Source organism: Mesoplodon mirus, assembly GCF_964341445.2.
Source record: "Mesoplodon mirus genome assembly, chromosome: 13".
Classification (NCBI taxonomy): domain Eukaryota; kingdom Metazoa; phylum Chordata; class Mammalia; order Artiodactyla; family Ziphiidae; genus Mesoplodon; species Mesoplodon mirus.
The window spans coordinates 62,878,966-62,896,767 of NC_138989.1; the positions used below are offsets into that span (position 1 = coordinate 62,878,966).

Here is a 17,802-nt window from a genome sequence, read left to right on the forward strand (position 1 = left end):
TACTCCCCCCCCCAACACATACTGCACAGAGCCTTTACTAGGGAGCACCGATGATCATTTGTATACAAAAGTGATGATACTTGTGTTCTAATGAAGGTCTTGAGTTTCACCAGCTGTAGGTTGGGCGTCAGGGGAGACGGGGTCTGTGGGAGAGGGGAGCAGGGCTGGTGCTCATGGAGTCTTTGTCATTGCTTCTCCAGGTGCCCCATTTCAAAGGTCTCAGCATCCTCACGCTACCTCCTGCCGCCACTTCCATCTGGGCCCCCCCCAGCCGCAACAGCTCGCTCCCGACTTCCCCCTGGCCCACCCGGTGCAGTCGCAGCCGGGCCTCAGCGCCCACATGGCCCCGGCCCACCAGCACAGCGGCGCCCTGCACCAGTCGCTGACCCCGCTGCCCACCCTGCAGTTCCAGGACGTCACAGGTCCCTCCTTCCTACCTCAGGCCCTGCACCAGCAATACCTCCTGCAGCAGCAGCTCCTGGAAGCCCAGCACCGCAGGCTCCTCTCGCACCCCAGGTGTGTGGGCTACCTGGGCGGGGGCGGGGCGGGGAGGGGGCAGGGCCCAGCACTTGACCCCTGGCTTCTAGCCTGCCAGGCTTGGCCAGCAGTCAGTCACCAAATGAGTCTCTGTGTAGGAGGCAGCTTTTGCTCCACTTAGAGGCATTTGTTTCGGGCAGTGAGCGCTGCCTTAACCCGATACGGGTTCCCTCTGTTGCTTGTGTGTGTCCTTGTCATATCGCACAGTTACGGTCAGGAGCTGGGTAAGTGGTGGGCTAGGATGCTCACAGTGAACTTTACAATGCTGTGGGAGACTAGACTAGGGGACCCCTCACGTCCCCTCAAACTTCATGGTCACCAGATTCTAACATTGGAGGTCCCTAAGGGATACCTCAGGACAGGGCTGGGTCAGCCCTGCCCTCAGAGAGCCCACCGTCTGGTTGGAGAGACCAGCTATGAAACAAGTGCAGAGTAAAATGAGACAATACTAATCAAATGGGGCTGAAGTAGCTGCGGGATCCTGGGCCAGTCACTTCACCTCTCTGAGCCTCAATTGTTAAGAGAAGGAGCTGTACAAGTTAAGTGGTTCTCAAACATTTTTGTCTCAGGACCCTTTTTACACTCTTAAAAGTTACTGAGGATCACAGCAAGCTTCTGTTTATGTGGGTTATGACTATTGATACTTACCCTATTAGAAATTAAAACAGAAATTTAAAAATACTTATTAATTCATTTGACAATAACAATAACAAAGGTATATGTTAACACCAATAATATGTTTTTCAAAAAATAGCTGTATTTTTTGCCTCTAAATCAGTGAAAAGAGTGACTTTTTAAAAATACATACTGACAAATCTTTTTCATGCCTGGCTTAATAGAAGATGGCTGTGTTCTCAAGTCTTCTTCTGCACTCAAATGTGGCAGAATCACATGTCATGTAGTTTCTAGAAAATTCCACTGTTCACTTGTGAGAGAATGAGGGTGAAAAAGCAAATAACATGATAGTATTATTATGAAAATCATTTTGACCTCGTAAACCCCATGAAGGGGTCTCAGGGACTGCCAGGGGTGCTTGGAGCACACTTTGAGCACCTCTGGACTTGATGGTCTTTAAGACCCCAAGCGTCCATGTCTGTAGAGGCTGGGGTGCCTGGGACAGAAGGTGAGTGCTGTAGGAGGTCAGAGGAAGGAGAGGTCACCATGATCTGGAGTGTTCAGGGAGGCCTTCCTGGAGGAGGTGGCTTTGCCCTGGGCCATGAAAGCTGGGAAGAGTGTGGAGAGGGTGGAGGAGAGGAGAAGAGCATGCTGGGAGCAGAGGGGGTGCACAGAGGTGGGAGAGCCTACAGGAGGCCGGTCTGTGTGTCCTGAATACATCCCACCAAGGACAGAGGGGAGCAGTAGGAGAAGGAGCAGAGAAGCTAGAGAGACCGGGTGAGACAGCTGACCTGCAGTGGTCACACCCAGGGAGAGGCTCAGTACAGTGGGCAGCCCAGAGACAGCGGGAATTTCTGAGCTATTGGCTGCTGCCCAGGAAGCTTCCTTGGAGTTTGGGAAGAGGGCTGAAGTCCACTGCTCCATACGTAGGCTGTGGGCTGGGGCTGCTGAGCACTCCTGGGAGCTGGGCTGGCCCTGGGCAGCCCTGACGCCTGGATTCCTCCTTCCATTCCGGTGCAGGCGGAGTCAGGAGCGAGTGTCTGTCCACCCTCACCGCCTCCACCCCAGCTTCGAATTCGGCCACCAACTACAGACACCTCAGCCCAGGTATTTGGCTGAGGGCACTGACTGGTGAGTGGGGTCCCTGGCGGAGGGAGGGAGGAGGGTCTTGTCTGGTCCATGGAGTTCCTGTTTCCTTCACTTCAATGATGCCGGAGTCCTAGTCTTCAAGCCCCAGCTTTTGCCCTGTCCACCCTCAGGGCCAGATGGCCCCCCAAGGTCCTGGTTCCAGCAATGAGCTCAGATGTGGCTAGGTGCCATCATGTGCCCAGCCTTGGGCTCAGTGCTCATGGTACTGCAGGGGAGGAGGGGACAGGAATGCAAAGCATTTCCCAAGCTCAGGGAGTGCTGTGAACCAGTGGTCCCTGGGAGGGGGGCAGAAAGGAGAATCTCAGGAGCCAGCATGGTCAGGGAAGGCTTCCTGGAGGGGGTGGGCCTTGAGGAGTCCAGAGAGAAGTGCCAGGGCATGCCAGCCAGGCAAAACAGGCTCATGGAGATACAGCCAGCTGGGTTGGAGGCAAGGACTGGGGAGACTGGCTGGGGAGAGGTCGAGGGCTTGGTTGTGGTGTCTTTGTAGGCAGCGGGCCCCTGTGATGTCTTCCCACAGTCTTCTGCACTCAGGGCAGAGGTCTTTGTTGCTCTGGGATGCATTATTGCTTTGTTTTGGATACTTGGTCCCACCCTACTCACAGGTTCTAGCTCAGGGGAGGGCTGACCTAAACTAGGGCTGGATCTAAACACCTGAACACTTGAAAAAGATGTGTAGTTCACTAAAGTATTTAGAGGTAAAGAGCATCATGTCTTCAACTTATTTTTAAATAGTTTAAGGAAAAAAATCCACAGAGAACTCTGTATGTGTGTTTGTATGTATGGATGTATACATGGAGAGAGAGAAGGAAATAGAAATGCAGTAAGGTAGTAAAATTTCAACACTTGGGGAATCTGAGTGAAGAGTATCCAGAAATTTTTTGCAACTTTGAGGCAAAAAAGTGTGTGTGTGTGTGTGTGTGTGTGTGTTTTAAAGAATGTAAAAACAAACAAAAAACCTGAATGGAAAGGGATGGGCTATTTAAGAAACAGACGTGCATTAGTGTCCTTACTCAGCCATTTAGTCAGGCAAACTGGTGTGGGCAAGGGTTGCTTTGGAAGCAGCCTAGGACCGGACACCCAGGAATGGTTCAAAAGGGTAGTTCTGGTTGACTGGACGCTAAAGGTGCTTCTAGGTGCAGGAAATGGTTGCTTTAACAGGTTCCGTGTCTCCAGCCCTTGGTAGTTCTCAGGTTTTCTCTGTTAGATTTAACGCTCTCCTAAAACATAGATTGCACCACGGCCAGCTTCAGCCCAGCCTTTTTCTAATTAGCAGATTCAAATTAGGAAGATTTAATTGTTGTTTGGATGAAATTCTGTCCCTCAGCAGGCAAGTCAATCCAGTTTAATTCTCTTCAGCACACAGAGCACCTGGGGTCCTTGTGTACGGCTAAGGGATCTGAACAAGGTCCAGCGTGGCAAGTGGGAGGGGATGGGAGACACGGGGAGGTGGGTGCTGCTGAGATGCGGGAGGCATGGTGCGGGTTAGGCTGCCGACTTCCTTTATTTGGCCAAATATCCTGTGCTCCTCGGTCATTTCTGTCACTCTGCATTCCTGACCCCTGCTTGCCTGGAGAAACAGAGAGGCTGGGGCCCTGAGAGGCTGGCCTGTGCCCCAGCAGGGGACACTGGGAGGCCCCTGGGCTGAGTCCCGCCCGGGGCCACCTGGGGCCCTTTCTGCCTGTCCTGTCCCCACTTCCCAAGTAGGAGGTCCTTTCTCCTCCCTGTAATTAGCCCTGCTCCAGCAAGGGCCAGCCAAGTGGTGACGAGGGGCTTTTCATCCCACCCCTCTTTTCCAGGGAGGCCTCTTCTGCCAGGAGATATGAGGTCTGGAAACTGGATGACAGGAAATGCATTATAGGCGGGGCTGCTCTCACCCTCTGCAAGGATCCCTGGGAGGGAGGAGGTGGGGAGTGTGTCTGTGCACCACCCCCCTTTCCTTTAGAGAATCATCAGAAACCACTGACTTCTGCCCTAGTCATCCCAGGAATTGGCACGTCCCAATAGCTCTCTTCCAGCCCCAGGCCTGAGGCTGCCTGGCCCTCCCCGCCTTACTGTAGGAGATTCTAGCCCTACCCAAGCAGCTGCTCTCACTGAGCATCCTGGCCTGGGAGTGTGTGGGAGGAGCAGGCCTTGGGGGATAAATCCCCCCAATCCCCCCTTTCTGGCCTGGGCCCGATACCTTGACCCTGACCTTGAGCCCTGCTCCAGTGTCTCCGCCCTCATTGTGCTCCTTTGACTCAGTCCTGGGTTCACAGTTCTGATTCTGCCCCCAGTGCAGACGGCAGCCCGCGCGGCCACGCAGCCCTAGCCCTGCCTGGGCACCTGGGAGGCGGGGGGGGTGGGTAGGGGTGAGAGCTTCCTGCCGTCTTTTCCCTGCAAGCAGCTCGGCCTCAGCAAAGAAGCCCTGTTCGAGGATCCTGGGTTTGGGAAGGGATTTTTGATGAGATGATAAAAGGGGATCCCAGAGCCCACTCAGGCCCAACCTGGGCAGATCACCTCTCTCATCTGAGGGCTGAGGTGCCTTTTGCTTCTCCACTCAGCATTCCTACAATTGGAGAGATTCTGTTCCCAGTTCCTTGGGACTTTGCTTTTGGTAGAATTCCCTGAACATCTCTCTGCTACTTTGAATCGGTTGGATTCCCTGGGACTGCTGGGCAGGTGCTAAGAGTCAGAGTTTCTGCCATGTGAGGTGCCCCGGGGAACTCCTTTCCCCGAGGCAGGTCATGGGGTGAGCCCAGGCGAGGATCGGAAACCCTGGAGCCCCTAACTGGCTAGCCTGGGGCCATGGATAAGGCACTGGCCTTCTTCAGGCCTCCGCTGGGCCTGCGAAAGTGAGGGACTGGACTAAGAGAATTTCTAAGTTTGCTTCCAACTGGCTCCAAGAGTTACCTCATGTCCCAAGTGACAGACTCATCAGGAGTTGCTCCAGGGATGTGGGCTAATACATAGAGGAAATGTAGGAATACATATATGTGTCATACTGTATAGACATCACAGCTGGAAGCAGAAATTCCTTTAATGCTCCTCATATTTAAAAAAAAAAAGTATTTGTTGAATCAGGCTTTTTTTCCTGTAGTTTCCCCTCATCTGGATTTTGCTGGTTATGCTCCAGAGGTGTCACCTCAGACGCCCCTTGGTTTGCTAAACTCACTATACACTGGCACCCAGGTTGCGACTTGAGCAGATTCAGCTTCAACTTGCATTTTTTGCAAAAAACACTTCCTACGAGGTGCTGTGTTCTTCCAGCAGATAGCTGGTTGTTTCTCCTGTGTGATGTTAGTAGCAATTGATAATCTTTGCCCAGATCCTTTATTTCTTTAGGGGATGGAATAAGGTGACAAATAATTCAATCATTCCTTATTCATTTATTAGCTAGAAAACTTACATAAAGAGCAATTTTCCTTCATCCACGATTTGGTTACCCTGAAGTACAGTTAACAGAGGAAAGGCAGGATAAATGTTTGGTTCTTCCCCTTTATTTTTTATTATTATTTTCTTTTTCGGTACACGGGCCTCTCACTGTTGTGGCCTCTCCCGTTGCGGAGCACAGGCTCCAGACACGCAGGCTCAGCGGCCATGGCTCATGGGTCCAGCCGCTTCGTGGCATGTGGGATCTTCCCAGACCGGGGCACGAACCCGTGTCCCCTGCATCGGCAGGCAGACTCTCAACCACTGTGCCACCAGGGAAGCCCCTTCCCCTTTATTTATTAGTTTTCAAAATGAAGCATCCCTAGCATCCTTCAAAGGGGACCAATTTTCTTTAGCATCATTTCATTCTCATGGATTTGAACCTATTTCATGTATTTCAGTCTATTGCAGTTACACTCATTGATGCAAAATGCCCAAACTCTGCCAGTGGGAGCCTCTCCAGGATGGTTCCCGAATCCTTTTGACTTGACCTTGTTAACTTCCTTGCTTTTAGTTATGACAAGATGTTTCAATCTGATGGTTCCCGAATCCTTTTGACTTGACCTTGATAACTTCCTTGCTTTCAGTTATGACAAGATGTTTCAATCTCATGTTGCACATTTTTTTTTTCTGTCTCAGACCAGAACTTAGCCATTTTCCAAGGAACACTGGATCCTTTTCAGTTGATTGATTTTTAAGTGAAATGAGTTTCCTGTATGGTGAGGAGCAGGGGCGTTGGTCCAGGAGGGCTTTCCTGCCTCACGGCTGCAGGTCCCTCTCCTATTATTTTCTCAAAGTGGTAAAAGTATGGCCTCTGCCCCCCTCCACTTTGTCTGGAGCTGTCTTTCCTTTGCTCTGTATCCGTGACCGGCTTATTTGGATTCCTCTTTCAGCATGTCTCTCAGGGACGGGCTTTGGTGCACTAGTCTCAAGCAGTATGAGGCCCAGACTATACTAGTTCCTTCGATGTAGCAGAGCCCTTCCTTCTCTGAGTCTCGGTTCCCTTCGCCATAAAGAGAGGGGCAGGGCTAGGCGAGACTGACTCCCTTGCAGCTCTGGCAGTTTGTGACTCTGATTCTACTCGACGGGCTTGATGTCTGAGGTCCCTTCTGCAACCCGCTGGCCGGATCACCTGTGCTTCACCGTGGCTGTGTCCCTGCAGGGATCTCAGTGTGGACACCGGCTTGAGTCCCGCTCAGTTCCAGGTGCGGCCCATGCCTCAGCACTATCAGCATTACCTAGCGACTCCTCGAATGCACCACTTTCCCCGAAACTCCTCCTCCACGCAGATGGTGAGTGAGAGGCTCTGCCAGGAGACTGACTCCCTTGCTGCCTGTTGGTGCCCATGGTGGGCTGAGGCCTGTGGCTCCCTTGTGTCCTGCCCGGCTGTGTCCTGAGCACAGGCAGGTCAGCCACTCCCATCCCCTCCCCTCCCAGCTCCTATTCCCAACTGGGCTTGAAGGGGAAAGAAAGCAAAGCTGCTGGACCAGAAGCCAGCACTGCTGAAAGGAGGTGGGGCACTGGGGGTGGGGCAAGGGGCCCAGTGGCAGGCCCCGGTCTGGGGGGGGTGGGGGGGTGGAGTGAAGGAGGGTGGGGGGAAGGCTCAGGGCTAAGAGCAAGCAGTGTAGTCCCTGGACCCCATGTGACCTCATTTAGTTAATTTATTGGGTCAGCTTCTCCCGGGGGTTTGGTTTTACTTATCCGTGAAATGGGATGAAGATGCCTGGTGTGGGGAACACAAGAGACCCCAGAAGTGGGCCCTGGGGCTGCCTGCTGATCTGGTGCTGCCTTGTGCAGAGGGCCGGCCTTCAGCACTGCAGGGTGTGGCGACTGTGGGAGGATCTGGTTGGGTTTGGGGCCTTTGCATACCTGGCATCCCGAGCTGTGTGGAATGAAGGTGGAGATAGTCCACTAAAGCAGCGAAAGGCTGATTGAAAATCTTATTTCCAGACAGCTTCTTCGTGCTGCTGCCCTGGAGCATAATTCGGCCCTTCCAGCCCTTACCTTTGCCCTTTAACCACTCAGCACCTCAGTCTCTCCTCATTTGTAAAATGAGAGGCTTGGATGAATAATCCCAGAAGCCTTGTCAGCTCGGAAGTTCTAAGGTTCGCCTTATGAAGCACCATCTCCTAAGAATAAAAGCTAGTGGTTATTGAGCACTCACTGCATACCAGGCACTGTTCTAATCACTAGCCTCGCAAAAACACCACACGAAAGGTTTTATCCCTGTTTTACAGATTGGCAAACTGAGGCATAGAAAGATTAAGTCCAGGACCATGCAGGAGTAAGCTGAGGAGCTCTGACTCACAGCTGGAGACAGGGTGAGGGTCAGGGTGAGGTGAGTGAGGCGGGGCCGTGCAAGGAAAGGATCAGATCCTGTTTTTATTTAAAATTTTGATAGTTTGTTCATTATGGATTCTTTGCATTAATTTTGATTTTTAAAATACTACATTAAAGTATTATTTATCTTGGTTACTGAGTCATTCGGTGCCTCCTTAAATTTTGTGCCCTCACTTGCCCCACCCTGTTCTGGGCAGTACAGAGCGGAGGGGAAGGGAGTGAACTTTGCCATCCGACTGCCTGGGTTTGAAACCATGGTTCTGTCACTTACCTCATCCGCTTGTGTCTCACTTACCCTATCAGCAAAATGGGAGTAGTAATTGCACCCAGGTTACAGGTCGGGTGAGATGATTCAATTAATCGTTCCAAGGGCTTAACAGTGCCTGCCATGAAATAAATGCCCAGTCAGGTTAGCTGTTACTTTACTGATTTTGTTATTCTTTCTGGGGCTGGTTCGGCCCAGGCTTGGCTCTTGATGAGGAGAGGGGGACACAGGAGGAGGAAAGACAGCGCTTCTGAACACCGCAACATCTCAGGGGTGCGCTGATTGGCTATGGGAGGGGGAGTCAGAAGCTGGGCTCTTGGAGCCTGGAATCCTGTCTGAGGCATTTTCTCCCCAACAGGTCGTCCATGAAATCCGAAACTACCCTTACCCTCAGCTTCACTTCCTTGCTCTCCAGGGACTGAATGCCAGCAGACACACCTCCGCTGTGCGGGAGAGCTATGAGGTAAGCCCCGCCCCTCTGTCTGGGGACCCTCCCGTCAGCCTGGCTCTTGCTGGCTTGGTGGAGATGCCACTGTCCCCTCTCCCTCCCCAGCGGGTGGGGAGGGCATGGGTGGTAGGCGTAGCCTCAGGGTTGAGAGTAGGAGAGAGAAAAAGAGAGTGAGTAGAGATCTCGCAGTCTTTGAGCATCTGACAATTCTTCCCGTCGACGTGAATGCTCTGCAGGTCTCTCAGTGCCCCTCCTCCTTATCATGAGTGCCACGTGTTTGCACGTGCAGAATGCACACATCCACATGTTCTCTCTTTGTAGGAGCTGCTGCAGCTTGAGGACAGGTTGGGAAATGTGACTCGGGGAGCTGTACAGAACACCATTGAGAGGTTCACCTTCCCCCACAAGTACAAGAAGGTGAGCCAACCAGCAGGTCAGCCTGCATAGTTGGGGTTGGGGTGGGGACGATCTAGTTGACCCTGGCCCAGCTTTCCCCCGAGGGGCACGGTCCGAAATCTAGAAGCTTTTGCTCTGGCTAGATAGATGCTCTGAAGCTCTGCTACCTTCCCAGGGTCTTCTCCCTTGCTTCTGCCAGGTGTGACCAGGAGGGGAGCTGGGTATGTGTGTGTGCATGTGGACTTGTGAGTGGGTGTACAGGCAGATGAATGTTTGTATCTGAATGAGGAGGGCCAAGGGAGCACCTACACTGCAGGCTGAGATTTGCCTTAGAAAAGATTCCAAGTCCAATCTCACATGTGGACAAACAGGCGGCTAAGGCTTCAGAGCGTAGGTTTCCAGTCCTTGGGGAGTGTCAGGTTCACGTGGGCTGCTTTTAAAGCCACAGATTCACAGGCTGTCCCCTAAGCCTGTGGAGGAAGACTCTGGAGTAGGATTGGAGTCCAGGAATTGGAGTTAAATTAAAAAAAAAAATCAAATAAATAAGAAATTTGGAAGTAACCAATCTGTCTTTCAATAAGTAAATGGGTAAGTAAACTTTGGTAGATCCATACAATGGAATATTATTCCATGATTTAAAAAAATAAGCTATTAAGCCATGAATAGATGTGATGCAGAAAATATGTATTAACTGCATATTACTAAGTGAAAGAAGCTGACTTGAAAAGGCTGCATACTGTATGATTCCAAATACACAGCATTCTAGAAAAGGTAAGAGTAGACAGTAAAAAGATCCGTTGTTGCCAGGGGCTTTAGGAGAGGGATAGGCAAATGAATAGGTGAATGATATAGGGGACTTTTAGGGCAGTGAAACTATTTTTTATGCTACTGTAATGGTGGACACGACATGACATTATGCATTTGTTAAACCCTTAGAACCCTAATGTAAATGAATGGACTTCATTAATAATGATGTATCACTCTTGGTGCATCAGTTGTAACAAATGTACCACACAAGTGCAAGATATTAATAGGGCAAACTCTGTGAGTTTTGAGAGGGGAAGGGAGGGAACACGCTGTATTTTCTGCTCAGTTTTCGAATAAACTAACACTGCTCTATGAAATAAAGTCTGCTATGAAAACAGGTAAATAAATACTTTTTTTTTTTTTTTTTGCGGTACGCGGGCCTCTCACTGTTGTGGCCTCTCCCGTTGCGGAGCACAGGCTCCGGACTCGCAGGCTCAGCGGCCATGGCTCACGGGCCCAGCCGCTCCGCGGCCCGTGGGATCTTCCTGGACCGGGGCACGAACCTGTGTCCCCCGCATCGGCAGGCGGACTCTCAACCACTGTGCCACCAAGGAAGCCCAATACTTTTTAAAATTTAGGAATTAAAAGCTTGACAAGCACTGAGAAACTTGGAGCAGGAAAATGCTCATGGTGGTCAAGCCGGAGCCCATCTTCACCCCCTCAGGAGGCCATAGGCTGCAGTGGTTGTGAGCACTAGGTGTTGGAAACAGATGGGGCCAGTTTTGAATTTCCGTTTTACTACTGTCTTTGGGCTGCTATAACAAAATGCCTTCTACTTGGTGGCTTAAACAACAGACATTTATTTCTGACAGTTTTGGAGGCTGGGAAGTCCAAGACCAAGGCACTGGCAGATTTGGTTCTTGGTGAGGGCTCTCTTCCAGGCTCATAGACGGCTGACTTCTTGCTGTGTCCTCACATGGCAGAGAGGAAGCTCTGGTGTCTTTTTCCCTTCTTATAAGGGCACCAATCCCATCATGGGGGACCTACCTTCATGACCTCACCTAGACCTAATTACCCCCCCCAGACCCCATCTCCATCACATTGGGAGGGGTGGTTAGGGTTTCAACATATGAATTTGGGGGAGGGGGACAAACACTCAGTCCCTAACCACCACTTATAGCTGTGTGACTCCGGACAACTTACTTGGCTTTTCTGGCCCTTCCCTTGCCCTTTTTCATGCGAAATGGGAAAGATATGTTAGTAGCTGCCATAGGGGGACTCTGGGGATTCAGTGGGACAGTGTGTATACATGGCTTAGCACAGTGCCCAGTACCCAGTGAGTGCTCAGGAGTAGGGAGCTGCTCTCACCTTGATTCTAGGCTTGCCCAGGTACCCATGGTGTCAATGGCAAAAAGACCATGAACCTTGGTCTATGCAGCTCCTCATGGAGGCACTGGATTTATCCATCAGTGATTCCAATCAACATTTACTGACACATCTATTATGTGTCAGTCATGGATAGTATGTTAATAGAGGAAACAACAGTATTTCAGTAATTAAGCGTGTCATCTGCATGGAGAAAATGATCATTCTCTGGAGGGAGAGCTTGAAGCTTCTGGAGAAGGACGTGGAAGGGAGTGAGGTGCGTTCAGGAGCCCGGGAACAACTTCTACCTTCCTGACCAGGGTGGGCTCACTCCTGCCAGAGATGCACACTTCAGCTGTCATTACTTCAACAGGCCGAGAGGAGATAAGGAAAAGAACTAATGCTAAGAATGAAAAGGGAAAATGGACTGAACCAATGACATAAAGAGTTGAGCTAAAAAAATTATGGGAATAAAAGGAGACAGGGGGATAAAATATTATAAAAACAGGAATACGAAGAATTAAAAATGCAAAATGATAGCATTTAAGATCCCCCAAAATATAAAAAAATTAAAAAATTTAAACTGAGAGTAAAATAATATAAAACAAAAAAGGATATTTTAAAATAGCAATGATAGGGGCTTCCCTGGTGGCGCAGTGGTTGAGAGTCCGCCTGCCGATGCAGGGGACACGGGTTTGTGCCCCAGTCCGGGAGGATCCCACATACCGTGGAGCGGCTAGGCCTGTGAGCCATGGCCACTGAGCCTGCGCGTCCAGAGCCTGTGCTCCACAACGGGAGAGGCCACAACAGCGAGAGGCCCGCGTACCGCAAAAAAAAAAAAAAAAAAAAAAAAGCAATGATATGATAAGAATAAATAAAAATGCAGTCAAAAAGAAAATATAAAAAAACAAGAATTAGGAAAAGATATGAAAATTACATACAAAATTAATGTCAATAACATCAAAGTGAAAACAGAATGTTAATGAAAATGAGAAGGCAAGGGCAAAAGGGACAGTTCCCACATAAGGTTCTGTGTGGGAACCTTTAAAATACATATTAAATTAAAAATGCTGAAGAAACTTATAGTTAAAATAAAAGTTACATAGATAATGAAAAGAGAAGACAAAAACTGGAAGACCTAAAAGATTAAAAACACAAAGGAAGAAAGAGGATAAGATTTGAAAAGAGACAATATAGTTTAAAGAAATATAGATTAGATATAGTAAAACAAGGTAGGACTATTAAGTTAATATTATTAACTATATAAAGGAAATCCTGAATAATGGTGGGAGAAAACAATAGAAAATAGTCTCAATGGTATTTTTTATGGAACTCCCTTTTCTCAAAGGGCCAACTAAAAGAAGGCCACTCTTTGCAGTGGTTGAGAGTCCGCCTGCCGATGCAGGGGACACGGGTTCGTGCCCCAGTCCGGGAAGATCCCACATGCCGCGGAGCAGCTGGGCCCGTGAGCCATGGCCGCTGAGCCTGCGCGTCCGGAGCCTGTGCTCTGCAACGGGAGACGCCACACAGTGAGAGGCCCACATACTGCAAAAAAAAAAAAAAAAAAAAAAAAAGAAGCCCACTCCACCAGCAAACACAGCTGGGTTCTTAGGCAGGCAGATCATCACCATTCCATTCATACTCCAAACCCATGACAATTATATGGGACTATGGATGTAATTCTGATTTTCTGGTTAAGGGTAAACTTATTGCAGTTGGGTGTATAGGGCACAGGGAGGCTGAGAGCAGAAGGTATAGATTTTCTAGTATGTTCTAATAAGGTTACACAATTCCCCAGATTACTTCAGACTCCAGAGCTGAGGACCAGGGACCAGACTGGGGACACCTGGCATTTAGGCCTGGCCCGAAGGCCATAGTCACTCTCTGGGTGATCTTTATCTTGTGACTCTTCAGATTTCTCTTGGCAAAATGACCTTTAAGTCTGCTTATCCCTGGAGAGGGGGGAAAAGGTTTAGTTTTCTTCCCGTGGGTATTATCAGAATGTTTCACTGCATAGCATGGAGATGGGAACAAGAAAGTGGGCTGATTCCATTCACTGATTAGATTCCTTCCTCCCCAGAATATTTTTTTAAGCACCAGTGATGTGCTTTGTACTTGACCAAGGGTGGGGCAGTATCTAAAGAAGGGTGAGCCATGGTCGACACCATCCAAGAACTTGGAACTTTCTACATAGTAGTTAACTATCTTCAAATAATTAGCAAAGAATTTAAAACAGGACAATTAAAGTCAACAAGTATAAACAGAGTGCTGCATGATGTCTAACATGGTATTAGAACTAGTGCTTACCTTTTTAAAAGATTAATACCTTTTAAAAAAAATTGAAGTATAGTTGATTTACAATGTTGTGTTAGTTTCCGGTGTACAGTGGAACTTGTGCCTATTTTAAAGGAACTTTCTGGACAGGCAGAGAGATCAAACAACATAGAATAAGTGTGGTACAAATAATAGGAGGTAATGCCCAGTTGAGGAAATCTGCCTTCATCTAGTAATGAATGAAGAAGTGAATAGACATTAGTTGAGAGAAAGAGAGGAAGGAAGGAAGGAAGGAAGGAAGGGAAGGAGGAAGGGAAAGAAGAGTGAATGGATGGAAGGATGGATGGAAGGATAGATGAAGCATGCTGAACCTGAAAGTGGAGGGAGAAGTCTGGAGGCAAGGATATAGGTTGGAAAGGATGTAAGGAGGAGTGGACAGCACGAGGGGACTAGAATAGAGGAAGCTGTTTATGCACAAGCCATAGTTTTCCGAAGATTGGTTCATTAGGTACTCAATTCCTTTCTAAACTCCATGCCTCTAGGACAGTATAAAGTTTATACCTGGGACATAAATTGCCTGGAACAACAAAAACTGCTTGGCCTCTTCCGCGGCTCCACTCCTGCACTCTGTATCCTGAAGCAAGGAGGCGGCATGGGGAGGAGGCAGGGAGAAGGGTCTGGGAAGCGCACAGAAGTCTGGGTGTTATTTCAGAACTTAAAAAGTGACTGACTCCCAGGGAAAGGAGGCTGAAAGGGAGGGGGAGGCTGTGGATGAAAGACAGGGGCCACCAGGTGAGTCGGTGCTCTTCCTCTGCTTCACACAGCGAAGACCCCAGGACGGCAAGGGCAAGAAGGAAGAGGGGGAGGAGTCAGACACAGATGAGAAATGCACAATCTGTCTGTCTCTGCTGGAAGATGGAGAAGATGTGAGGTAGGAGCCCCGCCTTTTGAGGTCCCCTCTTCCTTCATGGGGATTGGTGATCCGTCCTGCACCGTGTGTCAGGGGTGCTTGTTTGCCTGTGCACGTGCCAAGGGTGCACAGTGTGCTCTGTGGTTGTCCTAGGAAGGTGGGGTGTGGAACATTCTAGATGTGTGGTGCCCATGGTGTGGACTCCCGGACACAAAGCTAGGAGAACAGAGAGACATTTGGCCTGAATGGAAGTCAGATAAAGTCCTGGCTTCATTTCAGGTTGATCTGGAGGGCCAGGAGGAGGAGGGCCTTGGGGCTTTCCTTCCTGTCATGAATTCCCAGCCCAGCCACAGCCTTACTCCATGGCAGAGCCCCCAAAACCTTCTTTGGCCAGTCCCCCAGTGGTCCTGGGTATGAGTCTCCTCACTCCCCGAGTAGTCAGTGTCCCATGGCTCCTGGCGCAGCCCGGGGCCCTTCTCCTTGACCATCCCTCCGACTTACCCTCCTCTCTTCCAGGCGCCTACCCTGTATGCACCTCTTTCACCAACTGTGTGTGGACCAGTGGCTCGCCATGAGCAAGAAATGCCCCATCTGCCGAGTGGACATTGAGACACAACTGGGAGCTGACAGCTGAGGGAGGAATTAGCCAGTGGACACCCCATTTTCCTTCACCAGGTCCCCCCACGGCCATAGCCCTTGCAGCCAAACTTTGCCTTCTGAGCCATTTGATGTAGAGGAAAAGCCTGCAAGCACATTTTGTGGAAAGAGGAGTTGGTGGTATCCGTGTCTGAGGAAAGGAGGGGGTGGGGGAGGCCCAACTGTCCAGAGTGGCGACTGCCCCGTCCGTCCGTCCATGTCCATCCGCCTGCTTTGCGGGAGGGAGGGAGCTGGCAGTGCCCGGAGCAGGGGTGGGAAGGGGGGGCCCATGCTGCTGAGAATCTAGATGTGATCCTGCAGGTCCTAGCTGATAGCCCGGCCCCTCAATCCTGTCCTTTGAAGGATTGTATATATACCTCTTGACCACGTAGAAACCATGTAGGGGTCTCTAGCTAATTCTGTGGATGGCAGCCAGAGCATGTTAGCTTAAGAAAAATGTCGTGTGTGGTGCTCTAGTCATCTGTGGTGGACATGTCGCTGTTACCGAATCCGCACCAAATAGTTCTCATTGAGTTTCTTGTTTTGGTGCCTGACTGAACCAACCAACGACAGCCCGAATCTTCCCGTCTTTACGAGAGAAAAGGAAAAAGGAATCAAAGGTGAAGAAAAAAGCCAAATCCTGTTTACGGTGAAAAAGGATGATTTTTTTTTCACCCAGGTTGGGAGGCGGGAGGGGGTTCTCGTTTTGTTTTTGTTTTCTCTTGGCTTTTGTTTTTCTCATGTTTACAGTGCACGGAGCAGTGGAGGGGCGTCCAGGAAAGAGGAGGACTGGAAAAGGAGCAGATGGGGACTTAGATGGGCCTCTGAGGGGCTCAGCCGGGGTTGGGAAGGCAGCATGTGAGTAGGCAAAGGGGAGAAGTCTGTCTTGAAGGAGGGCTCCGCACTTCCAGAGCCCATCTACTTAGCTCCAACCATCCCCCACCCTCCCCCAAGTTCCACACTGAACCAGGAGGCGTCAGCTTCCAGCCAGAGCTGCCCCAGGTTCCTCGGAGCCAGGATATCCCTGCTCAGGCCAGCTTCTTCCTTTTGGCTGTGCTTATGCCCTGTCACAAAGAGGCAATTTGGCCACTGCCTCTCTAATGCAAAAAATTAACCAGATGCTAAAGATAAAGTAGCATAGGTGATGGACACCTGGTCTTGGCCAAAGTGCTCTCAGCTAGCACACCAGGGCTGAGGTCAAACACCGTGGACCTCGAGGAGGACCTTGAGCTTCCTTTGGAATGTCTCAAATCCTGATGGAGTCCCTCAGAGATGGCCCTGGCCCAGAGACCGCCTTGGCTGGGTTGGGAGGCCCTGTGTTCCTAGCCTCTGGCTCTTTCTCTCTTTGATAACCTTGGGCAAGTCCCTTTCTTTCTCTGTGCCTCAGTTTCCTTCTCCTTACAGTGGGGAGAAACAACAGTGCATCCCCATTTCCACCTCTTCTACCTCACCTAGACGTTGTGAGGATTAACGCTCTCTGCCCAACGCATTCTGTGCTCTCCTGGGAACCTCCTTGGGGTTTAGGGATGGGGGTGGTGGGAGACAAGACCTGGAAGTTCCAAGTGACACCATACAGTGTGTTTTTCTGAACCACTCCATAATTTTTCTGAATCTCAAAGGGAGCAGAGAGATGGGAGGACAAGAGAATGGAGATGCGAAAGTCCGCCAAATTCCAACCCCAACCCAACTTTCTTTGTCCATCTGTGGAAAACACCAGCTCAGCTAGAATTCTGCTCTCTTCCTTTGCCTCTCCTGCTCACTCCTTCTCTCTCTCATTTGCACTGCCCTCAAAGCCTCCCCCTCCCCTCATCCCTTGCCCCAGTCTCAATGCCTTTATATCAATAAGAGAAGACTAAGGGGAACAGGATACTTATCACATATATGAAGAAATACCATAAGGTTAAGAAAATTTGAGTCTGCATTGTTTCTTACAAAGGGTAAAACCAGGACCAATGGGTAAAAATGATGGGGAGGCATATTTTGGCTTGAGGTAGAACCTTCTAGCACATATGGAGCTGTCAGGTGGAGGGATGGCTGCTCTGGACACCTGCAGGCAGAGAGTGGGGGTCATGGCTTCTGGAAGGAGGGTTACTCAAGGATCTCAGTCAGCCCAAGACCATCTGTACCGAGTACTTGCCAGGGCAGGGGCTGGAGAAGACAACAGCCAGGGAGACGACATCCCTGGCCTCCAGGAGCTTACAGTCCAGTTGAGGAGCGAAGGCGATAGTGCGCAAAGGGTGACTAGTCTGATCCCAGGTCGATGGCACGAGCATTATACTGTCCCATTCAGTGGGTCTAGTGTGTGAACAGTGTCTCCAGGGCCAACGGCTGGAAAGCCCATGAGTCGGAAAGTACTTGTCAGGATTTTGGAGAGAGCTAGTTACTAGCAGCCCCAGGAAGTCGGGAACTCTCCCTACCCTGCTTTGACCCAGAGAGGTAGGCAGGGTGGTCCAGGGAAAGTCACTCCCCACTTAGTCTCAGTCCTTTGTTCTCTCCCAGGCTGCCTTGCAAGGCCAGCAGGTGGTGGGTTGGTGGGGAGGCCGGAGGGAACGGGAGCTGGTGTCTGGCTTCCGTCTTGGCTCTTGACCGACAAAGTGGGCAGCTCTAGAAGTTGCCTCCTTCTCTCTGGGCCTCAGTTTCCTCAGCTGCACACAAAGAGGTTGGATTGGAAGCTTGCTAAATTTCCTTCCAACAATCACATTCTCTGATCCT

General features: G+C 50.1%; 1 protein-coding gene across 1 annotated transcript in view; it reads left to right on the forward strand.

The window, feature by feature from the left end:
• The window catches only part of ARK2C (arkadia (RNF111) C-terminal like ring finger ubiquitin ligase 2C), a gene marked incomplete at its 3' end in the record, with an annotated part of 105,908 nt that extends 90,820 nt beyond the window's left edge, over positions 1 to 15,088 (forward strand). The window contains exons 2-8 of the mRNA XM_082640863.1: positions 201 to 516; positions 2,173 to 2,283; positions 6,872 to 7,001; positions 8,673 to 8,777; positions 9,084 to 9,179; positions 14,369 to 14,475; positions 14,971 to 15,088. Coding sequence (XP_082496989.1) covers positions 201 to 516; positions 2,173 to 2,283; positions 6,872 to 7,001; positions 8,673 to 8,777; positions 9,084 to 9,179; positions 14,369 to 14,475; positions 14,971 to 15,088 — 983 coding nt within the window. The remainder of the gene's footprint in view (positions 1 to 200; positions 517 to 2,172; positions 2,284 to 6,871; positions 7,002 to 8,672; positions 8,778 to 9,083; positions 9,180 to 14,368; positions 14,476 to 14,970) is intronic.
• Positions 15,089 to 17,802: the final 2,714 nt, after the last annotated feature.